General features: G+C 39.9%; 1 protein-coding gene across 2 annotated transcripts in view; it reads right to left on the bottom strand.

Moving 5' to 3' along the window:
- Positions 1 to 25,103, bottom strand: part of GMDS (GDP-mannose 4,6-dehydratase) — a 631,992-nt gene that overhangs the window by 87,108 nt on the left and 519,781 nt on the right. Inside the window, exons 9-10 of one of the 2 annotated variants that reach the window (XM_029944958.1) lie at positions 10,783 to 10,879; positions 4,530 to 4,691 (exon numbers count right to left, since the gene is read on the bottom strand). In XM_029944958.1, coding sequence (XP_029800818.1) covers positions 4,530 to 4,691; positions 10,783 to 10,879 — 259 coding nt within the window. Of the gene's footprint in view, positions 1 to 4,529; positions 4,692 to 10,782; positions 10,880 to 25,103 lie in introns of those variants that run through there. The other variant, XM_029944959.1, reaches the window with a different exon arrangement.

Genomic DNA, 25,103 nt, shown 5'->3' with positions numbered 1-25,103 from the left:
AAGAAATAAAAGGAGGCTTCACCAATAGGCTGACATTTGTGCAGGGCCTTGAAACTAGTAATTCATCAGTTTTTCAATATGCCCTTTGAGACTGGTTGAACATTTGGGGAATATGTGGGAAATACTCATTGTTATGCTACAGTGGAAAAAACAGAAGTAAGGAGAAGTTTGAAGCTTTAAGATTTATAAAAGTGTGAGGACTGGGAATAAAAAGTGTTGAGACTTACACTTTTTAAATTTCTAATGCTAGCCAGTAGAACAGATTCAAATTACCACCACACTTTCTTTTAAATTTTAGAATTTCAATAAGGCAACATAGCACTCACTCCCTAAACTTCCAAAGCTAAAACGAATTCAGAAACAGATTATTTTTCTTCACCATCTTGACTTAGAGAAACTTGACATATTCCCCAAAGTTCAACAAGTGGTTTTAGATGATCATTTAGGCATTTTCTCTGCTAACCTTTTTTTCTAAAAATAATAGAAATAACTTAAATCTAAAATGCATAATGTCTTTCTAATACTACTTCCACAGAGGATTAATTTCATTCTCAACAAATTCCCTGTAAGAATGGGAAACATTTCATTATAAAGTTGAAGAATATTTGGGAAAATACCCTCGCGTGTTTAGACTGATCTTGTAATGGCTGTTAAGGACCCATGTTTATGAGATAAACAAATTCCTCTTGTGAAAGTAAGACCCTCTCCATTCCTTACTTGCCTTTTAAGCAGCAAGACAGCTGTGGACTGTTCAAGAATTAGTCTTGCCCACAGAACTTGTTTAACTAACATCACAGAACGTGTGAGGGGCACGCTTACAGAATTTAAGACAGTTAGGGGTCAGATGCCATTGTACCACAAGGCAGATTGGTGGTCTCGGAAAGAATAGTGGCTACGTGGAGTTTAAGGATGATGCCATGACTGATATTAAGACTCATGACAGCAAGAAAAGAGAAGATGAAGTACAGGGAGACAAATACAAGAAGGTAAAATACAGGAAGAAAGAAGCTAGAAATACAGGAGGAGGGGCAGATGAGTTACTGCAGACAGGCTGGAGGTACAGCAACATGGAACAGAGGATGTGCTGCGAGCCAAGTGAGGCTGGGAAGGAGGGTTGGTGGTGACGAGCCTTGTTTCTCATTATTGCTGTGCTGGGCAGGCTCTCTCCATGTGACAGGCTCCCTGCCCTTTGTCTCTGCAGCCCCTCTGGTTCATTACCCGGATACCTCCTGCCCCAACCTGGAGTGCATTCTCTCTCTCTCTCTCTCTCTCTCTCAAGCCACAAGTCTTTCCAAAACTCTACTCTAAAGCTCCCATTCTTTAGAAAGCCTGTTCTTGTTCCGTTGCCTAGTGTTCCCTCAGACTTAAGGATTGTTTGTCCTCATTCATAGTTGCTCAAGTGCCTATTAGTGTTTTAGTGTTTTTTTTTTTTTTTTAGTATGTACATTACTAAACTTTAAATTGACAATTAACTAGTCTCCCATTTCTTCTTTCCCCTACAAGTGATAAATAATGTGTTTTCCAAACAATGGAAAGCACTGTGATCCAGCAATGGGTCAAAATGATTAATTAAGTATTCTCTGCCAACTGACTATCCCACAGCCCAAGAACCCTGAGCCTCCAGAAGGAATACAGCTCCTTCAGCACCTTGTTTTTAGCCCAGTGAAACTTAATTCAGACTCCTAATATTAACAAGTATAAGATAACAAATTTGTGTAGTTTTAAGCTGCTAAGATGTGATAATTTGTTCGAGCAGCAATAGAAAACCAAGACAGATTTTAGACTGTAGAAGTGACATCTAGCTGGTTCTAAAAGCAAGTATAAAGATCGACTTCTGCAGGCAGATTTCTGAGGGAGGATGGAAGGGTGCAGTTGGCGGGTCAGGGAGCACTATGAGCATGGATGGTGGCCTAATGTCTCCTCTTTGGTGGCTGCTCTCTAGCCTGTTCGGGATACTTATATTCTAGGGGTACTCATAGAACTTCCTAGATCTCAGGATCTATTATAGGTTCTGGGAATACACAGTTTAGGCAGAGTCTGAAGGGAAGGTCACTAACTCAACTCCCTAATTTTCACTGTGATCATCATTTCTGCCATTGGATCAAGAAGTACAGAGCTGGTAATAGCAAATAACCCTTTCTGCATGAAGTTATAGATGCAAAGTAAAATAAATACTTAAATAAAAGACAACCTCAGGAGTTGATGAGCTCAAAGAATCCTTTCAGATGTCTCTTGATAACTAATGATTTCACAGCAGTGGGTGATGATGATTATTAATGATGATGACAGTAATAAAAATGGTAATATGCAGCACAAAGTACCTTATATTTATATAAGCTCTTTGATCTTTAAGAATTCTAAAGTGCTTTGCAACCTTCCAGGACATATCAATATGAAATGAGGTCTCTGCTTACATCTGACATTCAGTTTTGCCTGGACTCAGATGTAGTAATCATCTGCCAGATAATGTAAACTCTTTGGTGTTAGCTCCTTAAGGAGCCTTGAAGGCAGGGGATAATCATCAAGGATGGCACTTTAGCTCTACGGCTCTGGGACACACAAGCTTGGTTTGTGAATCCTGAGGCTTTAAAAAAAATGTTTATTTATTTTGAGAGAGAGAGAGAGAAAGAGAAAGAGAGAGAGAGAGAGAGAGAGAGAGAGAGAGAGAGAGAGAGAGAGAGAGAGAGAGAGCACGAGCAGGGTAGGGACAGCGAGGGAGAGAGAATCCCAGGCAGGCTCCATGCAGTCAGCCTAGAGCCCGAGTGGGGGTTCCATCTCACGAACTGTTAGATCATGACCTGAACTGAAGTCGAGTCAGACACTTAACTGACTGAGCCACTCAGATGCCCCAGAGTTCTGTGAATTCTTAACCCACTTTTTCAAAATATGTTTCTGAAGCTTCTCTCCTGGAATTCACACTTGCCTGGCTTCATGACTAGCTCTCTGTTCATGCTCTTCTCTCCTCCCACACACCACGCCCTCTTCCAGGGTGCTCATCTCAGAGCTTCAGTTCTTACTTTTGCACAACTAGCTCTAAGTCTGACCTCTTTCCTTTACACCAGGCCTCCGGCTCCAGCTCCTGCTTGATATTGCCATGTGGAGATCCCTAAGGCACCATGAATGTAACGGAACTCCTCAATACCTCCTGCTGCTCTTCCTACATCTCTGATGTGCGTTCTGGCATCATTATCTCCCACCTGTCTTCACTGTTCAGCCTCTACTCCAGGGAGCCATCTTCGGTTCCTGTCTGTCATCTACATGTCACCATCAAATCCATACCTAATCCTGTGGTCACCATCTCTGCAATGTCCTGGCATCTGTCACTGATTTTCTCACCTCTGCTGCCTGGGTTCATTAGCTCCTTCTTCTTCTTTTTTTTTTTTTTTTAATAGTTTATTACCAAGTTGGTTTCCATATAACACCCAGTGCTCTTTCCCACAAGTGCCCCTCTCTATGACCATCACCCCCGTCCCCTTCCCCCCGCGCCTTCAGCCCTCAGTTTGTGCTCAACATTCAAAAGTCTCTCATGATTTGCCTCACTCCCTCTCCCCAACTCTTTCCCCCCCTTTCCCATTCCCATGGTCTCCTATTAGGTTTCTCCTATTAGACCTATGAGTGACAACATATGGTATCTGTCCTTCTCTGCCTGACTTATTTCGCTTAGCATGACTCCCTCTAGGTCCATCCACTTTGCTACAAATGGCCAGATTTTTTTCTCATTGCCATGTAGTATTTCCTTGTGTGTATATATATATATATATATATACAGGCTCAAACCCACAAACCATGAGATCATGACCTGAGCCGAAGCCTACGCTTAACCGACTGAGACACCCAGGTGCCCCGATATTCTCTTTAAAAAATTTTAATGTTTATTTATTTTGAGAGAGAGAGAGATAAAGAGTGAATGGGGGAGGGGCAGAGAGAGAGAGAGAGAGAGAGAGAGAGAGAGAGAGAGAGAGAGAATACCAAGCAGGCTCTGCACTGTCAGTGTAGAGTCCAATGCAGGGGCTTGCACTCATGAACTGCGTGATCATGACCTGAGCTGAAATCAAGAGTCAGATGCTCGGGTAACCTGGGTAACTCAATTGGTTAAGCGTCACTTTAGTTCAGGTCATGATCTCATGGTTGGTGAGTTTCAGCGCCAGGTCAGGTCTGTGCTGACAGCTCAGAGCCTGGAGTCTGTTTCAGACTCTGTGTCTCCCTCTCTCTCTGTCCCTCCCCCACCCACAGTCTGTCTCTCTCCCCTCAAAAAAACAAAACAAAACAAAACAAAACAAAAAACAACAACATTAAAAAAAAGAGTCAGATATCAACTGACTGAACCACCCAGGTGCCCCTAAATTTAGATACTCTTACACCAGCTTTTCATGAAGCAGTGTACATCTGATTTATTAAAGAAACCAGCAAACTTATCACAGTATTTCAAAATATACAAACTGGGTTTTGCTGTTCAGGACAGCGCCTATGCTGAACAGTGGCTGAATGGAGCTAGGTATTTACCAGCAGGCCAAGCACCTAATGTGTAATCATCTAGAAGGCAGATCAGAGCTACTAAGTTGTGCATACCACCTTGGAGGTTTCTGACAAAAGCAATCAAATGAGTTCTCAGCTTTGCTAGTCGATGTGACAGTGAATGAAGAAACCAGTCTGCCATGAGCCAAAGGCATGGAGAGTGAGGCAACAGGAGGCTAAGGGTAAGATAAAGACAGATAGGAGCCCAGAGTCAATGTACATGACTAAATTTCGGTCGACCTGGAATATTTGGAATATTTTGTTCTTCAGCAAAGTGCTGAGGAAAAAAATCAAACTTGGTAAGGAACAATTTACCTTACTGAGAAGATAAAGCAGAATAGGGTGGAGGAAGAAAACCACAGATATATCTATTAAATCTCCATGAATAAAGATTTTTGTATTTATTTTAGGAGATAAATTATAGCTTGATACAAAAGGAAGAACATTGTCAATTTGTTTAAAAAACAAACAGACAGCAAATGGGAATTTCTAAAATTCCAGAATACAGATCTCACTGGCTGGATGAAAATGAAGAGGGAACAGGTGATCACATCCATGATGGATGGGCTTCCCATCAGTAACTTTATACTTCAAGTGAGCGGCGTCAGGGCTAGTTGAGGAAGAAGCTGAACTCAAGTACTAACAGTTCTTCCTAAGGAAAGTAACTGCAGAGGCTAAAACAAATTTCTAAGAGTTTGTAATTTCTTTTGTAGATGCTGAGAGGCCAACACTGTGATTATAAATGGGGGTAGTCATTAGCTGCACAGCTTTTTTTGAAAAAAAAAAAAAAAAAAAAAAAGAAAAAAGTACAGACTTTATAAGACTTCCTTATTGGTGCAGAGAAAAAGCCCCATCTACAGAAGGATACCAGAGAGCTTTTTGGACAAATAAAAGAAAATTTTAAATAAGATAAAGTCTATACTTATGTATATTCATATAGATTTTATGAGTCTTCAATTACATTGCTCTGATCAGGATCTAATCATGAAAACTTTCAAGGAAAAATAGGATGTTTGGGGCATTATAATAAGTTTGTAATAGCTATTTCATTAGATATGAAGTGCTCTTGGGGAGGGTAGCAATCAAAGAAAGAACACAGGCTTTAAGAGGAATGTTATACGCCCCTTGGGGTTCTATATGGGATCCTATGAAGTATGGAAAACATACAGTGGAATATTTGAGAATCAACTGAGGAGACTGAAACTTAAAGCTCCTTTGGTTAAGTCCAAGGAAGGAAAAGGGCAGGAAAGGTCAATGTGATTAAGGAAGGATATAAAGATTAGTATGAGGAGCCTAAGAGCGAGGCTTAAAATATATAAACAGTGATTTAGAGATATAAACTATTTATAAAATACAAGTAGTCAGAGGTTCATAGGAAGCATTATGATGGCACATTAGTGCTGGCATCCCACTCCATTGTGATAGTTGTAAAAGCAGAGAATGGTAGGATATAAAACTTGGAAGGGGTCTTACAGAACAGCCTCTCTTTTGACAGGTCCAGGAATGCAGGAAGAAAGGGACTGGCCCTTAATTTGCTCTCTCTGCATCTTCTTACCCGAGCTCCCACCAGTCAAAACAAGGAACAAAGAAACACGGGAGTGGAGGGGTAGGATTAGAGCTTTGGAGGTCAGAGGATCAGGATGGGGAAAGATCCACTGTTCTAACAGCACTGGAGGAGATGAAGGGTTGGAGTTGGGAGGATCTAATTTCCTGCTTGGGGAGGGGAAGTGTGAGAAGGTGGTGAGAACAGAGATGGGAGAGAAAGGGGACAGTTTCAAGACTCCCAGTGTTCAGATGTGGAGCCGAGAGAAGCTCTAGCTGGTATTTATACACGTCCTCTGATGACAGGTCAGATTCCTGAGGTCTGGAAAGTGTTACCCAGCATTATTCTAAACAGGACTATGAGATAGAGCAAGTAATTATGGGCCATTTAGCTTAACATCATTTACAGAAAAATATTAGGAAGAGTTTGCAGAGGGGACAACTCGACAAGCATATGGTAATTTGATTAGAAACAGGCCACATGTTTTTACTGAAGGAAGGTGTTATTTTAACTAGCTTGTTGGACTTCTTTGAAGTTACTCTTCTCAATTCTAGATTTTAACTCATGATTTTTCTAATATCTATAAAGAATGGGAATAAACATAAAGTATCTAAGGAAAGAGAACAAAAACCAATTACAATTGAGGACACTAGAAATACAATGGCAAGAAAAATGAATGTTAAGATGAATATAATAGCAAGAAAAAATTTTAATTTACAACATCTAGTAGCATTTAAGTCAAGATATTTTTCATGAAAAGGATGTGAAAATTTTGGTTTGTGAATATATCCCCTATGCCATTTCCTAAGACACTCTGCAGGAAAAAAAAGATTTTTGTTAGTTTAACTGAAAAAACAAAAAACAAGACAAAACAAAACAAAAAACCTCTTAGCCTTTTGTTTCCTTAAATGGATTGACCTTTTGGTGTGGTTAAAAATTCAGCACATTCAGATGAACTTCTCATTAATCCAAACTTTGCAAATTTTCCAAGTGAAAAATTCTCAAAAGGAAGACATCTTCATGGTTATTCTAAATTAAGTAATAAATCAATATTATATTTCCATACCACTGAATAGCGACTAAAGCTTCAGAAGGAGAATCAGAAAAGATAAAAATCAAGAATAAAAATATCAAAGTATTTATTAATGTTGGCTTGAGGCCTTTATTACACCTTCTTATCTACTTTTTACTGGTTAACCAGTACAATTTACCATGTGTCACTGTACTTTTAAAAAGGCACTAGATTTAAGAAACTGATCTATACCTCTCTCGATATGTACAATTTCCACAATGGTGGGGAATGTGTCTGTTTTGTTCATGCGCTCAACATAGCTTTTGGTAAATATTTGGTAAATGAATGAATACATAAATAACAAGAATAGCATCAATATTGGGTATTTTACTGAGTGCCAGATACTATTTTAATAAGCATTTTGTATAATTGACTGTTAATTAATTCAACACTGCTATAGACTTCTTGCTTTTCTGTTGATCCCATTTTTAAAGGCAAGGAAACAGAGGCACTGAGAAGTTGAATAACTTGCCTAACGTTACACAGCTAATCTCTGGCAGTTTTTGAACTCAGGCATTCTGGCCCTAGGGCCCACACTCAGGCACAACAGGACTTCTCTCTGAATGAAGCGCATTGCAATGAGTCTGTGTATAAATGGGTACACATATAGCAAATTATATACAAGAGAGGAGATTTAAGAGGCACAGAAGTCAAATGTTAATACTGCCACCACTAGATACTGGAAATCAGGGGCAATGGGGTATTTAAAGTCTGATATCCAGAATCAAGATCTTTACAGGAGCAAAACTAAATATTTAAAGAAAATGCTAAGGTTGCTAGGTAAAGAACTAAAGGAATGTGCTCCATTGAGCTCTAATGGGATGCCAGAGTCCTTAGCTCAGAACAAAAATTTTCAAGACCTTCCATGTTGGTAACAGAAGCAAGATTCAAGTTTTGTGGTGGCTAAATCAATGAGGACAAATATTACTGGTGCATGTGGAAGTACGTTCTATATGGCATCATCAGTGGCCTCTTTTGGGGTAGTGTTGTCTGTTCTATGCTGAGTAAAGAGGCTTTCTCAAAACTAGCGTGACTCTTATTCAAAAAACAACATAAAGTTCTATTTGCCTTTAGTTGCATTAGGGTATTGATGTTCTAAGACCTGATAGGTCCTTATCATTTTTTCAAATTTTCTTGATGGTATTTTTTTTCCTAGCAGTCATTTTGGAACCATTTGACTCTAAGAAATTTAGTTTATGTTTTTGGGTTCAGAGTACCCTATATGTTGAAAATCTTGGGGGATGCATGATTAAAGCTAATCAGGAGAACAGACTTTTAAAGAATTCAAGGAAGAAAGAAAAAAAAAGCCTCTGGCATTTGCAAGATGGATTTAAGACACTTACATAGGAAGGATCCAGTGAAGACATGGGAAAATTCCCTGTTCACCTTAAAGTGAGTGCTGACAAACCTTAGAGAAGCCGGGTGCTTTTCAGGACTCATGCTGAATGACTCTAGATGTGTTGGTTATTAGGGCCCCCACCTAAGTGAAAGCTCATTTACAAGTCAGTCTCCAGTTCTGGTCACCTTTCAACTAGAAGAATACTATCACGCCTAAGGCAGTTTAATATAAGACTGTCAAGCTGGTCCAAGTTTTGGGAAAACTTGTTGTTCTGAGGAATGAGGTTAAAAGTTTAGTCTCACTATACAAGAAAAGCTTGTTCAACAGAATATTAAGTTGAAGTGGAGTGAACAAAAATGATTGCAGCCTAAAGGCTTAGAAGATGAAATGTAGTAAAAAATCTCAAATTAAGCAGGGAATACCAAATCCAAAGGGAATCTGGGGTGAGAGCTCCATCAGGGAGAAAAGCAAGCAAGCATAAGATGTTGCTCTTATGTACAAACAACATTAGTGTAAACAGAATTGCAGAACAGGTATGATGATGACATTTGAATGGACAAAAGAAATGAGGAGGGAGGTAGCGTAGGGGCAGGAAAGAGGGGTCGATATGGACTCGAAGAACCATCTTGTTAGTCCAAGGGTCCTTTTCCTGCTCAACAAATTCTTTTGTTCTGTGTCCTTATCAATCCCCCACCTTGCCTAAGTGAGAATGACGGACAAGCCATTCTTAATGACTTCCTAGCTTTCGAAACTATTTGCGTGTCAGAGAGAAAGAACCACGTTTGAGTTGTTACAAGGATGGAGGTTTCTGTTGGCTCAGGAAATTTTCCACTCTGAGATCACAATTTTTGTTCATGAGGACAAATTTGTCCATTTATGTGATCTGCGCAATGGTCTGGAAAAATGACGCCCTGGCGGCACCTCTTTAGGACGGGGAAACAAGTGCCAGTGCGGCTAGGGGGCTCCACAGACAGGCGCTCCTTGTGTCGGCAGGAGCGTGCTGGTATCTCCCTCCCCCAGAGACAGAGCATATCCTCTCCTTGGCACACCCACTTGCCATTAGCACAGGGAACCATTGTTCACTGTGTGTTGGAGGCCCAGCCACGCCCTGCGCCAGGACAATGCCCTGACTCTACAACTCTAGTCTCTAAGCACTGCTGATTTCCTTTCCTTTTTACTTCCTCCTGTGTGTCAGCGCACATGAACTGAAGTTTATTCTTTTGTTAAAAAAAAAAAGATATTTTAGATGTGAGTGTGATGACATACTCACTGTCAGCCTCTCTTCTCTGGGGTTTTCCCAATCTCTGAAAGGCTGTACAATGTATAAGTTTCAAAGCACAGATAAAACAGGATCTATTTTTGCAGCTAATGTACATCTCATTAGGAAACCTCTGAACAGTTCTCTCTGAAGATGCTGTTTTTTTTAATCTTTAGATCTATTTAACATGCTGGGTTTTGTCACCATAGTGTGAAGGTAGACCACATTAAAGTGACAGCACCAAGCTAAAAACTTTTATAAATTTAGGAAAGGAGGAGAATAGTGCTAACAGTCTATAGGCCATTTCTCAGTACAGAAAACTTTTGTATTCATCCAGCTCTCAGTCAACATTTATTAAGCGCCTACTTGTTATAGCCCATGATATTTAAAAAAAAAAGTCCTTATCCTCAAAGAATTTGCAGTTTGGTAAAAGAGAAGGTCATGTGAACAAAGGAGTATAATGAATTATAATAGGTGCTATAGCATGATTATGCATAGCATATAATGTAGATACTAATGAAGGAGGAGAGATTTTAGGAATAGTAATATATTGACCAGAAAAGGATTCATAGGCAGGACAGTACATGAGCTAAATCTGAACAAAATGTACAAAGGGGTTGTTTATGGCTTAGGTTTATGTGGGTGCGTGTGAGTGCCTGTGAGTGTGTGTACATGAGTGAGTGTATGTGCATATGGGAAGGTATGCACCCCTCTGGTCTTGAGACCTTGCAGGTCATGGAGGGCCTTGTAAGTCACACATCCTGTATCAGGGATCAGCTACCAAAGCTAATAATGTGAGGAGACTTGCCTTAGATAGAAGTCTCCATTTCTGACATCAACTATTTCCTTGGCTGTATTTTACCCTGTTTTCCTTGATAAAGCAATGGATTTTGTGCTGAGAATAACATCTCGAATTCAATTCACTGTACACTGGTTTGGGAAGTGACCATTGAAGAATGTCAGAGAATTCAATGGAAAGCTTTGAAGGTTCACTTCTTCCCAGCCAGCCAGCCAGCCAAATGTGGCCACACACTGAGTGGCGAAGGAATCCTTACCACTTCAGTTGGTCGGTAGTATTTGAGATCCACAGTCACATGAATTTTGCCGGTCTCTTTACATCTGCCCACTTCATTTTCATTCTTTCCTTCCCACCTGTAAATGAGATAAACACTTAATCAGCCTCTAATTGCTTGGGAGCTTTGGCCACGTTACTGTCCCTCAGGATGGCTAAGCTTTCTCCCTGCAGGAGTATATAAGCTCATTAACTACAGGACACAGCTGACGTGTCACCATGTTATCAGGGCAACCGTGACTTTCAGAGCCTTTCCAGATCTGTTGCTAAAGGGTAATTTTTTTCTTTCCTTTTAAGAAAATCACGATGGGTTCAGAAGTGAGACTTCAGAAATGAACACATTAGACTAAGGAATTGGGCAACCTTCGGGAATTTCAAAGAATTTGTACTTCTTTAGACTATTCTTGATAACATCAATTATGAATTAATTAATGTCTTCTGTCTCCCTTTTATTTATTTTTTTAAAAATCTGTAGTGATGTCTTAGGGATATTTATTGTAACTTCAATGCACTCCATTTTGGAGAAAGTTTCATACCCTAAATTAACTATTCATCTCATATATAAGTTCCCTTGCTCTACCCGGTCAGCACTGGGTAGGTCTCTTTAACAAATCTCAGATGATTAAACCTTCATAAAGTACACAGCTGGTTTACTGCCTGCTAAGAGAAAGAATATTAGCATCAGCCCCGTGTGCTTTAGACTTGGGTTTTTCTTCCTTAAACATCCACAGTTGAAAACAGTACCCCCCCGTCAGTCTATACCGCACATTATCCAGTATATGCTCACAAGTTTCAAGACCAACTTCTTTCTGGAATTCCATTTTATGTTCTCATTAACATTTTTTTGATCGTTTGTTTTTGAGAGACAGAAAGAAACAGGGCACAAACAGGGGAGGGGTAGAGAAAGAGGGAGACACAGAATCCAAAGCAGGCTCCAGGCTCTGAGCTGTCAGCACAGAGTCTGATGCAGGGCTTGAACTCATGAACTGTGAGATCATGACCTGAGCTGAAGTTGGCCACTCAAACCGACTGAGCCACCCAGGTGCCCCTATATTCTCATTTTTAAAGAAATGAAGGCACTGGCTTAATGTTAGCCTCTGGATTTCTATAATCTAATATTCAAATAATAAACAATACTGTACAATTAAAATTATTTTTACAAAGGACTCTTTTCAGCAAGGAAAGAAAAGAAATTACAAAGTAATGTCTGACTTCCATGCTTATTGCAAGAACTAGTTTGCTCTATCATTTGGAGAGGAATCCTATGCCAACAGGACAATTCTGTGTGCCCCCTGGATTAGAATTCCAGTGGGGATCAAAGGAAAGAATAGAGCACTAAATTAGTTGCTTGACTGTGTCATTCATGTATCCTCGAAGGCAAATATTAAATACTAATCATGGTTGTATTTTGACATAGCTGGGTATTAGAGACATAAACTGCCCTTACAAGCTTTATTTCTGAACAATCACGGAACGTTCTATCCTCAATTTACTTTTTTATAGCAGAAGGGTGATATGTCATTGTTGGGAAAAATCAGTTCTAAGTACATTAAATTTGCCAACGGACTCAAGGCAAATATGAAAAACATCCCATAACACACAGGGAATCATAATATATGTTGAACATAAAACTGTACAACTGGCATTATATTAATTTATTAATTAGTTGCCTCAAAAAGAGGTATTTGGTAATTTACTTGTTTGGTTTAGTTTCTTACTACTGATTAGACAAATTTGACAGGTTCAGAGCTAGGGTTTTGGAAAATTCACCTGGATGTGGTATGCGGATGCTTTAGAGCATGCAGATTGAACATACTATAACATGAGAAAACCCGGAGTGGTGATAAACTCTGTACATCTCTGATGGAAAAGACCAGATCTTGGCAAATATCTGCAGGATGGAAGAATAGCTGGTAAATCATTATTTAAAAAAATTACCTAGTTCATTTTATTTATTTATTTATTTCAATAGTTCATTGTCAAATTGGTTTCCATATAACACCCAGTGCTCACCTAGTTCATTTTAAAGTTAAGTGTTGAAGTGGAGCCTTTTCTTTGGTAAGGCTTTCAGTGGGTAAAAGGATATTTGTATTTCATAAGCATGTTTTTATTTTTGTTCATGTTTTTTTAAAAATTTATTTTTGAGAGACAGAGAGAGACAGCGCGAGCAGGGGAGGGTCAGAGAGAGAGGGAGATACAGAATGTGAAGCAGGCTCCAGGCTCTGAGCTAGCTGTCAGCACAGAGCCCGAAGTGGGGCTCAGACCCACAAACTGTGAGATCATGACCTGAGCTGAAACCGGATACTTAACCAACTGAGCCACCCAGGTGCCCCAATTTTTGTTCATGTTTTATACTCACAAAGAGAGATCAGTCCAGCATCTGTCTTCCTGCCAGAATCTCCTACTAAGCTGAAAGGGTTAAAAAAATCACTGTTCATAGTTTTACAGTTTTCTCCTATGGTAGCTGGGTATGTAATCTATAATGGGTCAAGCCAACTTATGTGCACACTTACATATCCGTAATTCTGCCCTTCATACTGATAAATCTGCTCAGATGTCACCAACTTGAGAATTGGTGATTCAAATCTACTTTTCATTGATTTTTTGAAACCACAGAAGAACACACACATACTTAAGTTGATAAAGGCCTGGGAAAGACCTGGAGAGCTTGACTGGGGAGGGAACAGGAAAGGAATGAGGAAAATCCAGCTGTGTCTTTAGAGCAGGGGCTGACAAACTGTTTCTGTAAATAACCAGAAAATAAGTATTTTAGGTTTTACAGATCACACATAGTCTCTGTTACATAGCTTCCTTTCCTCCTCCCCTTTCTGTTCTCTTCTTCCTTCTCTTCATCATCATCATCATCATTTTTTAAAACTACTCTTTAAAACTATAAAAACATCCTTACAGGACAGTAGAAAATAAGTAGGGTTTGGCCTGTAGGCCATAGGTTGTTCACCCCTGCTTTAGGGGATGAGTTAATGGTATATCCTCATCCTTAACTTAAAGCATTTAATTTTTGTTCATACCAATAAGTTGCATTGCTGGATCAGCTTGAATTTTCCTGTTTACTGGTTCTCTTTGACTGCTCTGCAGCCATATTCTAACATTTGGGATTTATGACAGTAGCTGAAATGGGAAAAGACTGACAGAAGGAATCTGCGGGTTAGATTTCTGTTTGATGCCACTTGGGCACCTGTGTGTGTCAGCGCCGGGTCCACTTCTTGGCCTCTGTCTGAATACTGTCTGTAGGGCTGCCATCTTACAAATGCTGTCTACTGTCCAAATTGTCTCTAGGGACAATTGTCCCCACTACTAATAAAGTTGCATCAAATAGTTGAATGTAATCAGGAAATGGCTCAGAGCAGAATAGAGTTGGCAAAAACCACTTTGTAATTTGCACTAGGTCTGCATGAGGGCAGTAAGCAAAAGTTTCGGCCAAGGGCCAAAAAACATGCAGTTACAACAATACACAAAACACTTGTATTAACAAGTAAAAGGTAACAGCTGACTTGTACTGACAAGCGATGTTATGACTCAAAAGCAGAGCTGGGATGTTAATGAAATGAAGGTAGCCTGACAGGGTAGAGGACGTGGCTAATTAGAAGGAATTGCTACCCACCGATTTAGATCAACAGCTTACTGAGCAGAGCCTCTGTATAATTCAATTTTTAAGATACATTGTTGGCTCCTAATAAGCATTCAATTGCAATAGAAAGCATTCAAGAATAACATAATCAAGCACAATAAAGAAAGATGAGGTGCTATTAAAATCTACTCAACTAGGAATTCCTTTAAGGAACAACAAAAGCAAAGTGAACTGTACTAAGTCAAGCTTAGGACATAGGGCTAAAGTAAGTAGGGGCGCCATGCACTCCTTATGAAAACCAAATATCACAAAAGCTCTCAGGGATTATTTTTTAAAAATACTATTAGGGATGTAGATATGGAAATAGGAGGTTTGCCAAAGGCTAAAATTTAGAAAATGACACAAAGTAGTCCTAGGAGAATTATTAGGTTCTCGATAAAGGTGGTGATTTGTACATAGTTTTGCTCCTTTCTCAGGACCCTTTCAAAAAGGAATACACTCAGAAGGGCTAAAAGGACAAGAAGGAGAAGAGAAACCAAATTCTGGAAGCTGGAAGGCCAGATGGATGAGTGTTAAAGGACTTAGCAAAAGCCCTAGAAAACAGACTCCTAAGCCAGCAGTGGGGAAGCTGAGAATGAACCCAATTTACACTTGCAGAAGTCCTCAGATGTCAGGAAGTGAGGGTGGATTACAACTTTCCTTGAGAAGCAGTGTGATGCCCAGTCACCTCTCAGATCTCATATCGCTTGGCAACGGCTGCACCCTCCCTGGAGAACAAGGTCCCAGGACTGAAGGTCAGTGGGCTTGTGAAGGGTAGGGCCATGATGCTGAGAACAAGGAAAAATCTAGTGAAGTATGTGCACAGAATGCTGAGACTTCCTAGCAAGCCCCAAGGTGCTGGCAGTCAGGCATGTCTCCTTTCAGGGAGGAGATGAGGACTCTTCTCTGGGGATCAGGGATTCTCCAAACTAAATGGTCCTGTCAGGTCCTCCTATAAGTGACACAGTCAACAAGCTCTAACTACATTCTTGAAAATTCCTAATTAGGGGTCCCTGGGTGGCTCAGTTGGTTAAGTGTCTGACTTGGGCTCAGATCATGATCTCATGGTTCGTGGTTTCGAGCACCCCGTCAGGCTCTGTGCTGACAGTTGGAGCCTGGAGCCCACTTCAGATTCTGTGTCTCCCTCTCTCTCTTTGACCCTCCCCTGATCACACTGTCCCTCTCTCTGTCTCTCAAAAATTTATAAAATGTTAAGAAAAAGAAAGGAAATTCCTAATTAGCTTTTTAGACCCCCACTTTTAAACATGGGCAGAAAACCAAGGACTACCAGACAGATATGTGAATAAAACCACATATAGGAAAGAGAAATCATAACAAACAACTTGGGGAAATAGGACAAACAGGAAAGTTAATTAAAAAAACAAAAGAAAACAGACAAAAACTCACACATTCCACCATTAATATCTTCAGAGATGAGAAAAGATACCAAAGAAACAAAAACAAGATACTATATAACAATGGACAATATGGAAAAAAAAGACCTTAGAAATTGAAAAATGAAAAATTAAAAGTTCAAGAGAATATTTGGAAGATAAACTAAGGAAATCTCCCAGAAAGTAGACCAAAAAGATGGAGATATGAAAAACCAGAAGGAAGATAAGAAAAATCAGAAAATGGCCTCAAGAGGTCAGTATAATAGGATTTCCATAAAAAGTACAGAAAAAAAAGGAAGCAGAGAAGAGCAGATAATTAAGTTAAATCAAGAAAATTGGTCAGAGAGGAAGAATATGCATTTCCAGACTGAAAGGGTCCAACAGAGTGCTCCAAATGATGGATGGGACCCACATCACATGAAATTTCAGAACATTAGGACAAAGAAAAAGACTGACAGCCTTCCAGAGAGAATAGACAGGGACTAGCAGGCAGAATGGCTCTCAGTTTCCCACAGGAACACTGCAAATTAAAAGCCAATGGAGCAATACCTTCAAAATTCTGAGGGCAAAGTATTTCCAACCAACCAATATATATTCTCTACCTTCTTAATTCGGAGGGCAGAATACAGGTATTTTCAGATGTACTTGGTCAAAAATATTTGCTTTCCATGCACACTGTTGGTGGGAATGTAAACTGGTACAGCTGCTCTGGAAAAGTGTGGAGGCTCCTCAAAAAAACTATCAATGGAACTCCCCTATGACCCAGCAATAGCACTGCTAGGGATCTACCCAAGGGATACAGAAGTGCTGATGCATAGGAGCACATGTACCCCAATGTTCATAGCAGCACTTTCAACAATAGCCAAATCATGGAAAGAACCTAAATGTCCATCAACTGATGAGTGGATCAAGAAGATGTGGTATATATATATATATATACACACACACACACACACACACACACACACACAATGGAGTACTATATGGCAATGAGGAAGAGTGAAATCTGGCTATTTGTAGGAAAATGGATGGACCTGGAGGGAGTTATGCTAAGCAAAATAAGTCAGGCAGAGAAGGAATAATACCATGTTTTCACTCATAGGTCTAGCAGCAGAAACCTAACAGGGGGCCATGGGAAGGGGAAAGGTGGGGGAAAGAGTTGGGGGAGAGGGAGTGAGGCAAATCATGAGAGACTTTTGAATGCTGAGCACAAACTGAGGACTGAGGAGGGAAGGGGGAAAGGGGAAGGGGAAGGGGGTGATGGTCTTGTGGGGGAGAGCACTGGGTGTTATATGCAAACCAACTTGGTAATAAACTATTTAAAGAAAAAAAAAAGATTCTGTTTCATCAAACCAAGGAGTTTATATGTATTTTTTTAAAAAATTATTTGTTTATTAAAAAATTTTAAACCCAAGTAGTTAACATATAGTGTAATGGTTTCAGGAGTAGAATTTAGTGATTCATCACTTACATATAACATCCAGTGCTCATCCCAACAAGTGCCCTCCTGGGGCACCTGCGTGGCTCAGTAGGTTGAGTGTTCAACTTTGGCTCAGGTCATGATCTCACAGTCTGTGAGTTTGAACCCCACATCAGGCTTTGTGCTGGCAGCTCAGAGCCTGGAGTCTGTTTCTAATTCTCTCTCTCTCTCTCTCTCTCTCTCTCACTCTCCCCCTTTCCTACTCAAGCTCTGTCTCTGTTGCTCAAAAATGAATAAATGTTTAAAAATTAGAAAAAAAAAAAAACAAAAGACAAAAAACGTGTCCTTCTTAATACCCATCACCCATTTAGCCCATTTCCCCAACCCAACACCCTTTCAGCAACCCTCAGTTTGTTCTCTGTATTTAAGAATCTCTTAATAGTTTACCTCCTATGTTTTTATCTCATTTTCCCTTCCCTTCCCCTATGTTCATCTGTTTTGTTTCTTAAATTCCACATGAGTGAAGTCTTATGATATTTATCCTTCTCTGACTAATTTCATTTAGCATAATACGTTATAGTTCCATCTACGTTGTTGCAAATGGCAATATGTCATTCTTTTTGATTGCTGAGTAATATTCCATTATATATATATATATATATGTATATATATATATATATATATATATATAATACACACACACACACACACACACACACACACACACACACCCCACATCTTCATCAGTCAATGAATGTTTGGGCTCTTTCTATAATTTGATTATTGTCGATAGCATTGCCATAAACATTGGTGTGCATGTGCCCTGTGCTCTTTGCTTTTTTTGTTTGTTTAAGTTTACTTATTTATTTTGAGAGAGACATAGAAGGCACATGTGGGGGAGGGGAAGGAAGGGAGGGAGGGAGAGAGAGAGAGAGAGAGAGAGAGAGAGAGAGAGAGAGAGAGAGAGAGAGAGAATCCAAAGCAGACTCGGGGCTGCCAGCACAGAGCCCGATGTGGGGCTTGAATCAACGAAGCCATGAGATCATGACTTGAGCAGAAACCAGGAAAGACTAAGTCACCCAGGGACCCTAAGAATGAACCATTTTAAAGTGTACAACTCATTGGCATTTAGCATATTCACAGTGTTGTGCAACCACCATCTCTTCTAGTTGCAAAATACTTTCATCATTGTCTTTATTAGTAGTCACTCCCCCATTCTCCCTGCCCCCCAACCCCTGGCAACCCCTAATCTGTTTATGAATTTGTGCAGTATTTCATAGTAAAAAAAAAAAAAAAGCCCTGTGCCCTTTGAATCAGCATTTTTGTATCCTTTGGAAACAATTGCTGGGTTGTAGGGTAGGTTCAATTTTTTGAGAAGCCTCCATACTATTTTCCAGAGTGGCTGCACCAGTTTGCATTCCCACCAGCAGTGCAAAAGTGTTCCCCTTTTCCACATCCTTGCCAACATCTGTTGTTTCCTGAGTTGTTAATTTTAGCCACTCTGACTGGTGTAAGGTGGTATCTCACTGTGGTTTTGATTTGTATTTCCCTGATGAGTGATGCTGAGCATCTTTCATGTGTCTGTTAGACATCTGGATGCCTTCTTTTGAAAAGTGTGTATTCATGTCTTTTGCCCATTTCTCCACTGGATTATTTGTTTCTTGGGTGTTGAGTTTGATAAATTCTTTACAGATTTTGGAGGCAAATCCTTTGTCTGATAGTCATTTGCAAATATCTTCTCCCATTCCATTGGTTGCCTTTTAGTTTTGTTGATTGTTTCCTTCACTGTGCAGAAGCTTTTTATCTTGATGAGGAAGAAGTTTTAAAAAGATGCCAGGAAATAGAGGACCCAATTCAAGAGAGTGGCTAAGAGAACCCATGAGCATGAAGGCAGATCACACAATGCCAACCATCCACTAGTCTAGATGGCATCAAGTCAGAAGGTTCTACAGGCCCTGCTACAGGAAGACATGGCTGACAAAATAAACCATGGACCTGAATGCCTTCAAAGGTGATTTATATAGCTGGGGCAAAGTTTGGGGTAAAGTTAGTGATAAATATATAGAAAATGAAGGAAATGAAGACAAATGAAAATTATTAGCTCTGTGGCTAACAAATGACAACTGTACAGAAAAAGGTAATTATTGTTTACTGGCATGAAAACCAGTGATCAGTCGTGATAATTTAACACTGAATATTAAGCTAGCCCCAAATTAAAGTATAACTAGAATATTCAGAGAATGGAGAGATAGGGCAAGGGGAAGAACAGAAAACAAAACCCTCATTTTGAATAAGAGGACACAAATAGAAGGGGATAAAAATAAAGAATCAGCAATAAAAACATGTTATTTAGAAACATGGAGGCAAAGGCCAAAGTATTCAGCCAAAAGAGTATAATAGAGTGCAAGAGGATTTCCAGAAAGAGGACAGAAAAACATAGACAAGAGTGAATACTCTCTTGAGGTAAATCAAGACAATTTAACAGAGTAGAACAAAATACATTTCCAGAAGTAAAGTGCCAAAAGAATGGCCCACACAGTGGGTAGGAATAGCTGTGAAAATGGGGAAGGCGGGGTGGAGGGTGGGAGATGGCTGGACTTTGTGACAATTCCTGTTGAATGATTATAATTTAAATTATGTGCTGGTATAAATGGGAAAAAAATCCCAACAATAAAGGGAAAAAAATCATTACAAACACGAGTTCACAAAGGACTCTGACCAAAGCTGTCACCAGCAACTCCCTCTATGTCCCCAGGGCTCCTGCCCTGCCTGCCCCCCTTGAAGATCCAATGCTTCCTTCATATCTTCCCCTCTCACTCTGCCTCCGGGACATCTGGAGGAGTTGATGTTGTGGAGCCATTGACCACCACAGCTCCCATCTCATCCATGGAGGAAAGCACCACAGTGCAGGTAGGTCAAGTCTGCAAAAATTGAAGAGGAGCCACCTGGGAAGAAGCAGGCAAACTATAGAGGATTTGATCTCAGAAACTGAGGGACTGGTGTGTTTGCCAAGGGAGGGAGAGTGCATCAATAACGCCAGATGCCACAGCAATGTCAAGAATTGGAGAACTGAAACCAGTCAATTGGATTTAGGTAGCATGCCGGTCCCTGGGGATGGCAGAAAGAATTACTTTGATGGTGTGATGGAGGGCGGGGGGAGAAGGTGGACTGAGGTGTGACAGAGGGATAGGAGTTGTAAGGACAGGGAGATGGTGAGGAGGCAACTCACTGGTATGTTTTGACAAGCACAGAAAAGAGAGGAAGGGCAGTGTCTGAAGAGAATGGATGTTTGCAGGGGTGCATGTTTTAATAATGTAAGGATTTGAAAATGTCAAGATATTGTTGGGATGGAGCCATGAAGGAAAGCTGAAGGCTGAGAAGGGAGAGATAACTGATAGTTTCTTGAGGAGACAGGAAGGCTGAAGCCCAAGACCAGGAGGAGAGACTGTTCCCAGAAAGGAGTAAGGGGCAACAAGTCAGTGGAACAGGAGAGGAGGACAGAGCATAGTTTTTATGTTCAGGGGACCATGGTTTTAATCATAAAATCTACTCTAATTTATGTATGATGAGAACTTAGCTATGCACAGAAAGATGACATTGCTTTTGAAATGGAGACTCCTGTCTCCATTCATGCTCAGTCTTATTCCATTTTATTTATATTAATAAGGATAATTGTTACTAAATAAAGGGGTTCCAGCTGTTACATGCAATTAATGAATAATCAACAATAACAAAAAGTATAAAATTTGAATCCATTACACAGCTGTTCATGTCACTTGTTAGAGTAAGGACTACCTTTACTTCGTGCTTTCCATATCATGGGCCACTTGTGAATGCCAATTGATGAATCCCCACATCAAGAGTCAGGCAGGTAGTACAATCTGCAGTTTACATGTGGAGAGAAAGGAGTTTAGGAGGCTCAACAATTTAGGGAAAGTCATTGGATGACACCTCTATTTCACACAGTTGGAATAAGCAGAATGGGTGTGGTGCCCTCTTAAAAGGTCACTGTCATTTTCATGGGGTGAACCCTCCCAAATATTACTATCAGTAAGAATTGTTGATTGGTAAATGTTTCCTTGCTTTCTTCTTTTTTGTCAGTATTACTGAGAGATTTAAATTGTACTTTCAGTGTCTTTTCCTTATGTTTTATCTTTAGGAAATCTTTAGGAAATTTGGTATGATTAACTCAATGATAAAAGCTTTATGTGATCATGTCTAATGAGGGTAGTTCAAATGCACAGCTAGTTTTTAAATGAGCCTTGGTGTTTCTATGCTATCTTTGCATAGATTGATAGCCATGCTCTATCCACCTGCTTTATTTTTATTTATTTTAACTCACCTGGGGCATCCTATCCACTCTCAAAGAATGTAGGTAGAGTTTCTTCTCTTTTACAGGAGGAAGCAAAATGAATGGAGGTCTAAGGGGCGGTAGTAGGAAGGTGCAATTAAGGACCAGTGCTTGAGCTGTGTATGAGTCTCAGCCATAGCTTTGGGCCTCTGTCCTCTCTGTACCTCCTCTATTCAATCAACCTTATCTATCCATCTCTCTTCCTCCCACTTCCCACAAATCTTCGCTGGATACCTATTAAGTGTTTACTATGGTAAGCGAGGTGCTAAAGACACAGGTATGAGAAAGATAAATGGTCTTTGTCTTTAAGGGGCTTAAAGTCTAGTGGCCACTGTAATATAGTGTATGAATGATGGGAGAGGGTACACAGAATGCTACCAGAGGACAGGAGGGCACCTAGCAAGACTTGGTTGAGCGTAGGATGTTGGGCTACGGAGGATTGCTAAGCTGAGACCTAGAGAATGAGTGGGAAGTGGAGAGAAGCAGAGGGAATAGTAGGTGTGAGTATCTCTCAGTACGCTCCAATGTGGTCTGGCTGGTCCAACCTAGTTTATCAGCTTGCCTATCGCCCACATACAATTTACTAACTCCTGCCTCCATGCCTTTTCTCATGCCATTCCACCCACTTGGAATGCTTTCCCTCTTCTTACCTATCATCCATATCCCCCACTTTGGCCAAGAGCCCGTTTAGATGTACCTTTCTGCAGACATTGCTCCAATCATGATCATAGTGATATCTCTTCAGAACTGATAGGATAAATTTGCACAATACCAACATCTATTTGTGTATATTTGTAAATAACACATTGTCAGCCAATTAGAGCCTACGCAACTCAAAGGAAAGGAAGTGTCTTCTGATTCTCTTAGATGAGTTTCGCTTTGAGAGAAAAAGTGGAAAATAATAAGCATATTTATAGAGCATTTACTACATCTTAAGAACTATGCTGGCTGCTTACTGAGGTAACTTACAGAAGAAGCATTTATTCTGAGGATTAATGGACCCTCAAAGAATTTAAAGTGACTTGTGACCCAGTGAATTACATCAACTATATATGAAATAGAATGAGGGTTGCCTCAGCCTCCAAGACACAGCATGAAATTAGGGCTCAAATTAGATCTTATACATGTTAATAATTTAAAAACCTGCTATTTCAGTAAGGCTTCACTTTACTAACACTTTAGGGTGTTATATTTCCGGGCTTTTTTGCATGTTAAAAATTCAACTATCTTAGAAGTTTACAAAGAAAAATGATAATAATAGAGTTTAGATTCCTTGGGGAATGGGGAGGAAGACAAAGAATAGAGAAAGAAAGGAAGGAGGAGGGAAGGCAGGGGGAGAGAGTCTTTTTCAGTAAGTTGAAGCTTATATGACAAATCCAAATCTCTTTATTGTGACTAAACATTATGTAGATATTTTTGAAGGCCTGAGTCTATTTAGGTTATGACCAGAAAGTTCCCATGGTACCTACATTCAGGAATAGGCTTTCTGTGCAGGCTTTTCACAGTGACTGATTTTTTTCTAGCTCCAGTGGCAGATTCAAGGTGATGACGACCAAAGGTGAGTTATATTTCTATCATTCGGTCTCACAGATTTAGTTCAAGTTGGTTAGATAGTATGGACACCAAAGAAATATGTAGCAAGCTGGCGTTAAAGCTTTCAGGTGGGAGGTAAAGCAACTCAAGCTCAGAGGCAGCTGGTTGAAAACAAATGCAGCCATGCTTTGTCAGGGGAAGGTACACTTAGTAGACCTATGTTTAAAGTTATGAAATCTTCATAGAGGAAAAAAATGCATAGACACAGTGACTTTCCTTCTTCTGACTTTCCCCCCCAAATAGAAGCCTTGGAAGTAGATCTTGAGAAAATTCTGTTCAACAAAACAACTGATTGGAGGGATCTGTTTTCCCATGATGCAATCTAACATGGTCATAGGCTCACCCAATTCTTAAGGAATGACTTATAGCAGATATACCAGCCATAGGGGTACAAAATTCACACCCTAACCTCTATCCAGAGGCCTTCCTCTTTTTACAGTCCTTCTTACCCTTATCCTCAAGGCCCAAGGGCCAGAAATCCTACCCACCAGGAAATAATTCCCAATTAGGAGAAGAATATGCCAGGGCATAAAATGACTTGTTATCTCAGATAGGAGGATTTTAGAAATGAGTTTCTTTCTAAATGAATAATTTCTTTTAAAATAAATAATAGTTATTGACCCTTGTTATTTTTACCCAAAATGTAGACAGAGTACCACAAACTATGATAAATATTTCCATTGGCTAAAACATTTTTGTTCCCTGAGCATGGATGGTGTCTCACAAGGTTGTAAGCTGTTCTTACAACACTCTTCTCAAAATTTAACAAGATTAATGACAAAAAACTAGTTAAGAACTGTCACTTTAACTATAGGAGAAATGTGCTTCATTTTCACATTGCTTAGTAATAAGTTGATGGCAAAGTGAAAAGCAAAATGTAACGCTAAAAACAACCCCACCAACGCACCCTCCTCCAAATAAACAAATACCCTGTAATATTCTTGGAAAAAAACATCTGTTGTCATAAGGGTGACTTCTTAATAGAAATGACCAAATAGGAATTACCTTAAATTTTATTAGGATTGCACGTGGTACTGATCTATTTCCTTGAGGATCTTCTCACCCAAACTGAAATGAATGTACTATTTTTCTAATAAATTCAAAGCAAAAAAATCACTCAAATGGATTCAAGAGAAAATATTGGTGCATTTCTAAACATATAGGTGGCAACACATTTTTCAAGTTTTTTTCAGTGCAAAAACAATAAAAGAATTAGAAAGTGATAACAGACATTCAAGCAGCTAAAGTAAGAATATTCCAGATAATGGTTGGTATGTCTGATATGAAAACTATGTAATAATGAGGTTAAAGAAAAAGTTCAGTTTACAGAAAATATCCATAATATTCCTTTAGGCATGTAAAGCACAACAGGTAAAACTGTGAGAGGGTAGAAAGTTTTCTATCTTAATTGATGGTACACTAATCAATCTCTCTCTAAATCCAATTGTTCTCCAAATCCTATTGATTCTGTCTTTCTCAGATCAGTCCATCCTCTCCATCTCCACCTCCATGTCCTTGTGAAATTAAGGTCCTTATCATCCCTCTTCAGCAGCTCTCTTGGGCAGGAAGCATAGTTGCTCCTCTAGCTGTCACTACCACGAGAGAGTGAACCATGATGAACCCAACTAGGGGGAGTTAGGGTGACAATGGACATTCCTGGAAGGCTTTTCCAGACAAGCTGGCTCTTGGCTATCCATCTGGGCTCAAGTAAGAAGGTATCATGGAGCATCTACTGCAGGCCTGGTGTTGAGAGCACTGAGGACACCGGTGACTGAGACAGAGGCCAAGCCTGGCCCATTTACTTACATCTGTGGATCTCAAAGGACAGGAGGTGCTCAAGGAACTGGGAGCTACGGCGGGGGGGGGGGGGGGTGCTTTGCTTCTAGTGACAGAGCGTATGAACAAAACTGCATATAGT

This window comes from Suricata suricatta, chromosome 7, assembly GCF_006229205.1.
Source record: "Suricata suricatta isolate VVHF042 chromosome 7, meerkat_22Aug2017_6uvM2_HiC, whole genome shotgun sequence".
In the NCBI taxonomy this organism is placed as follows: Eukaryota; Metazoa; Chordata; class Mammalia; order Carnivora; family Herpestidae; genus Suricata; species Suricata suricatta.
The sequence above is the reverse complement of the archived record's forward strand: the minus strand, read 5'-3'. Positions and strand labels throughout refer to the sequence as shown.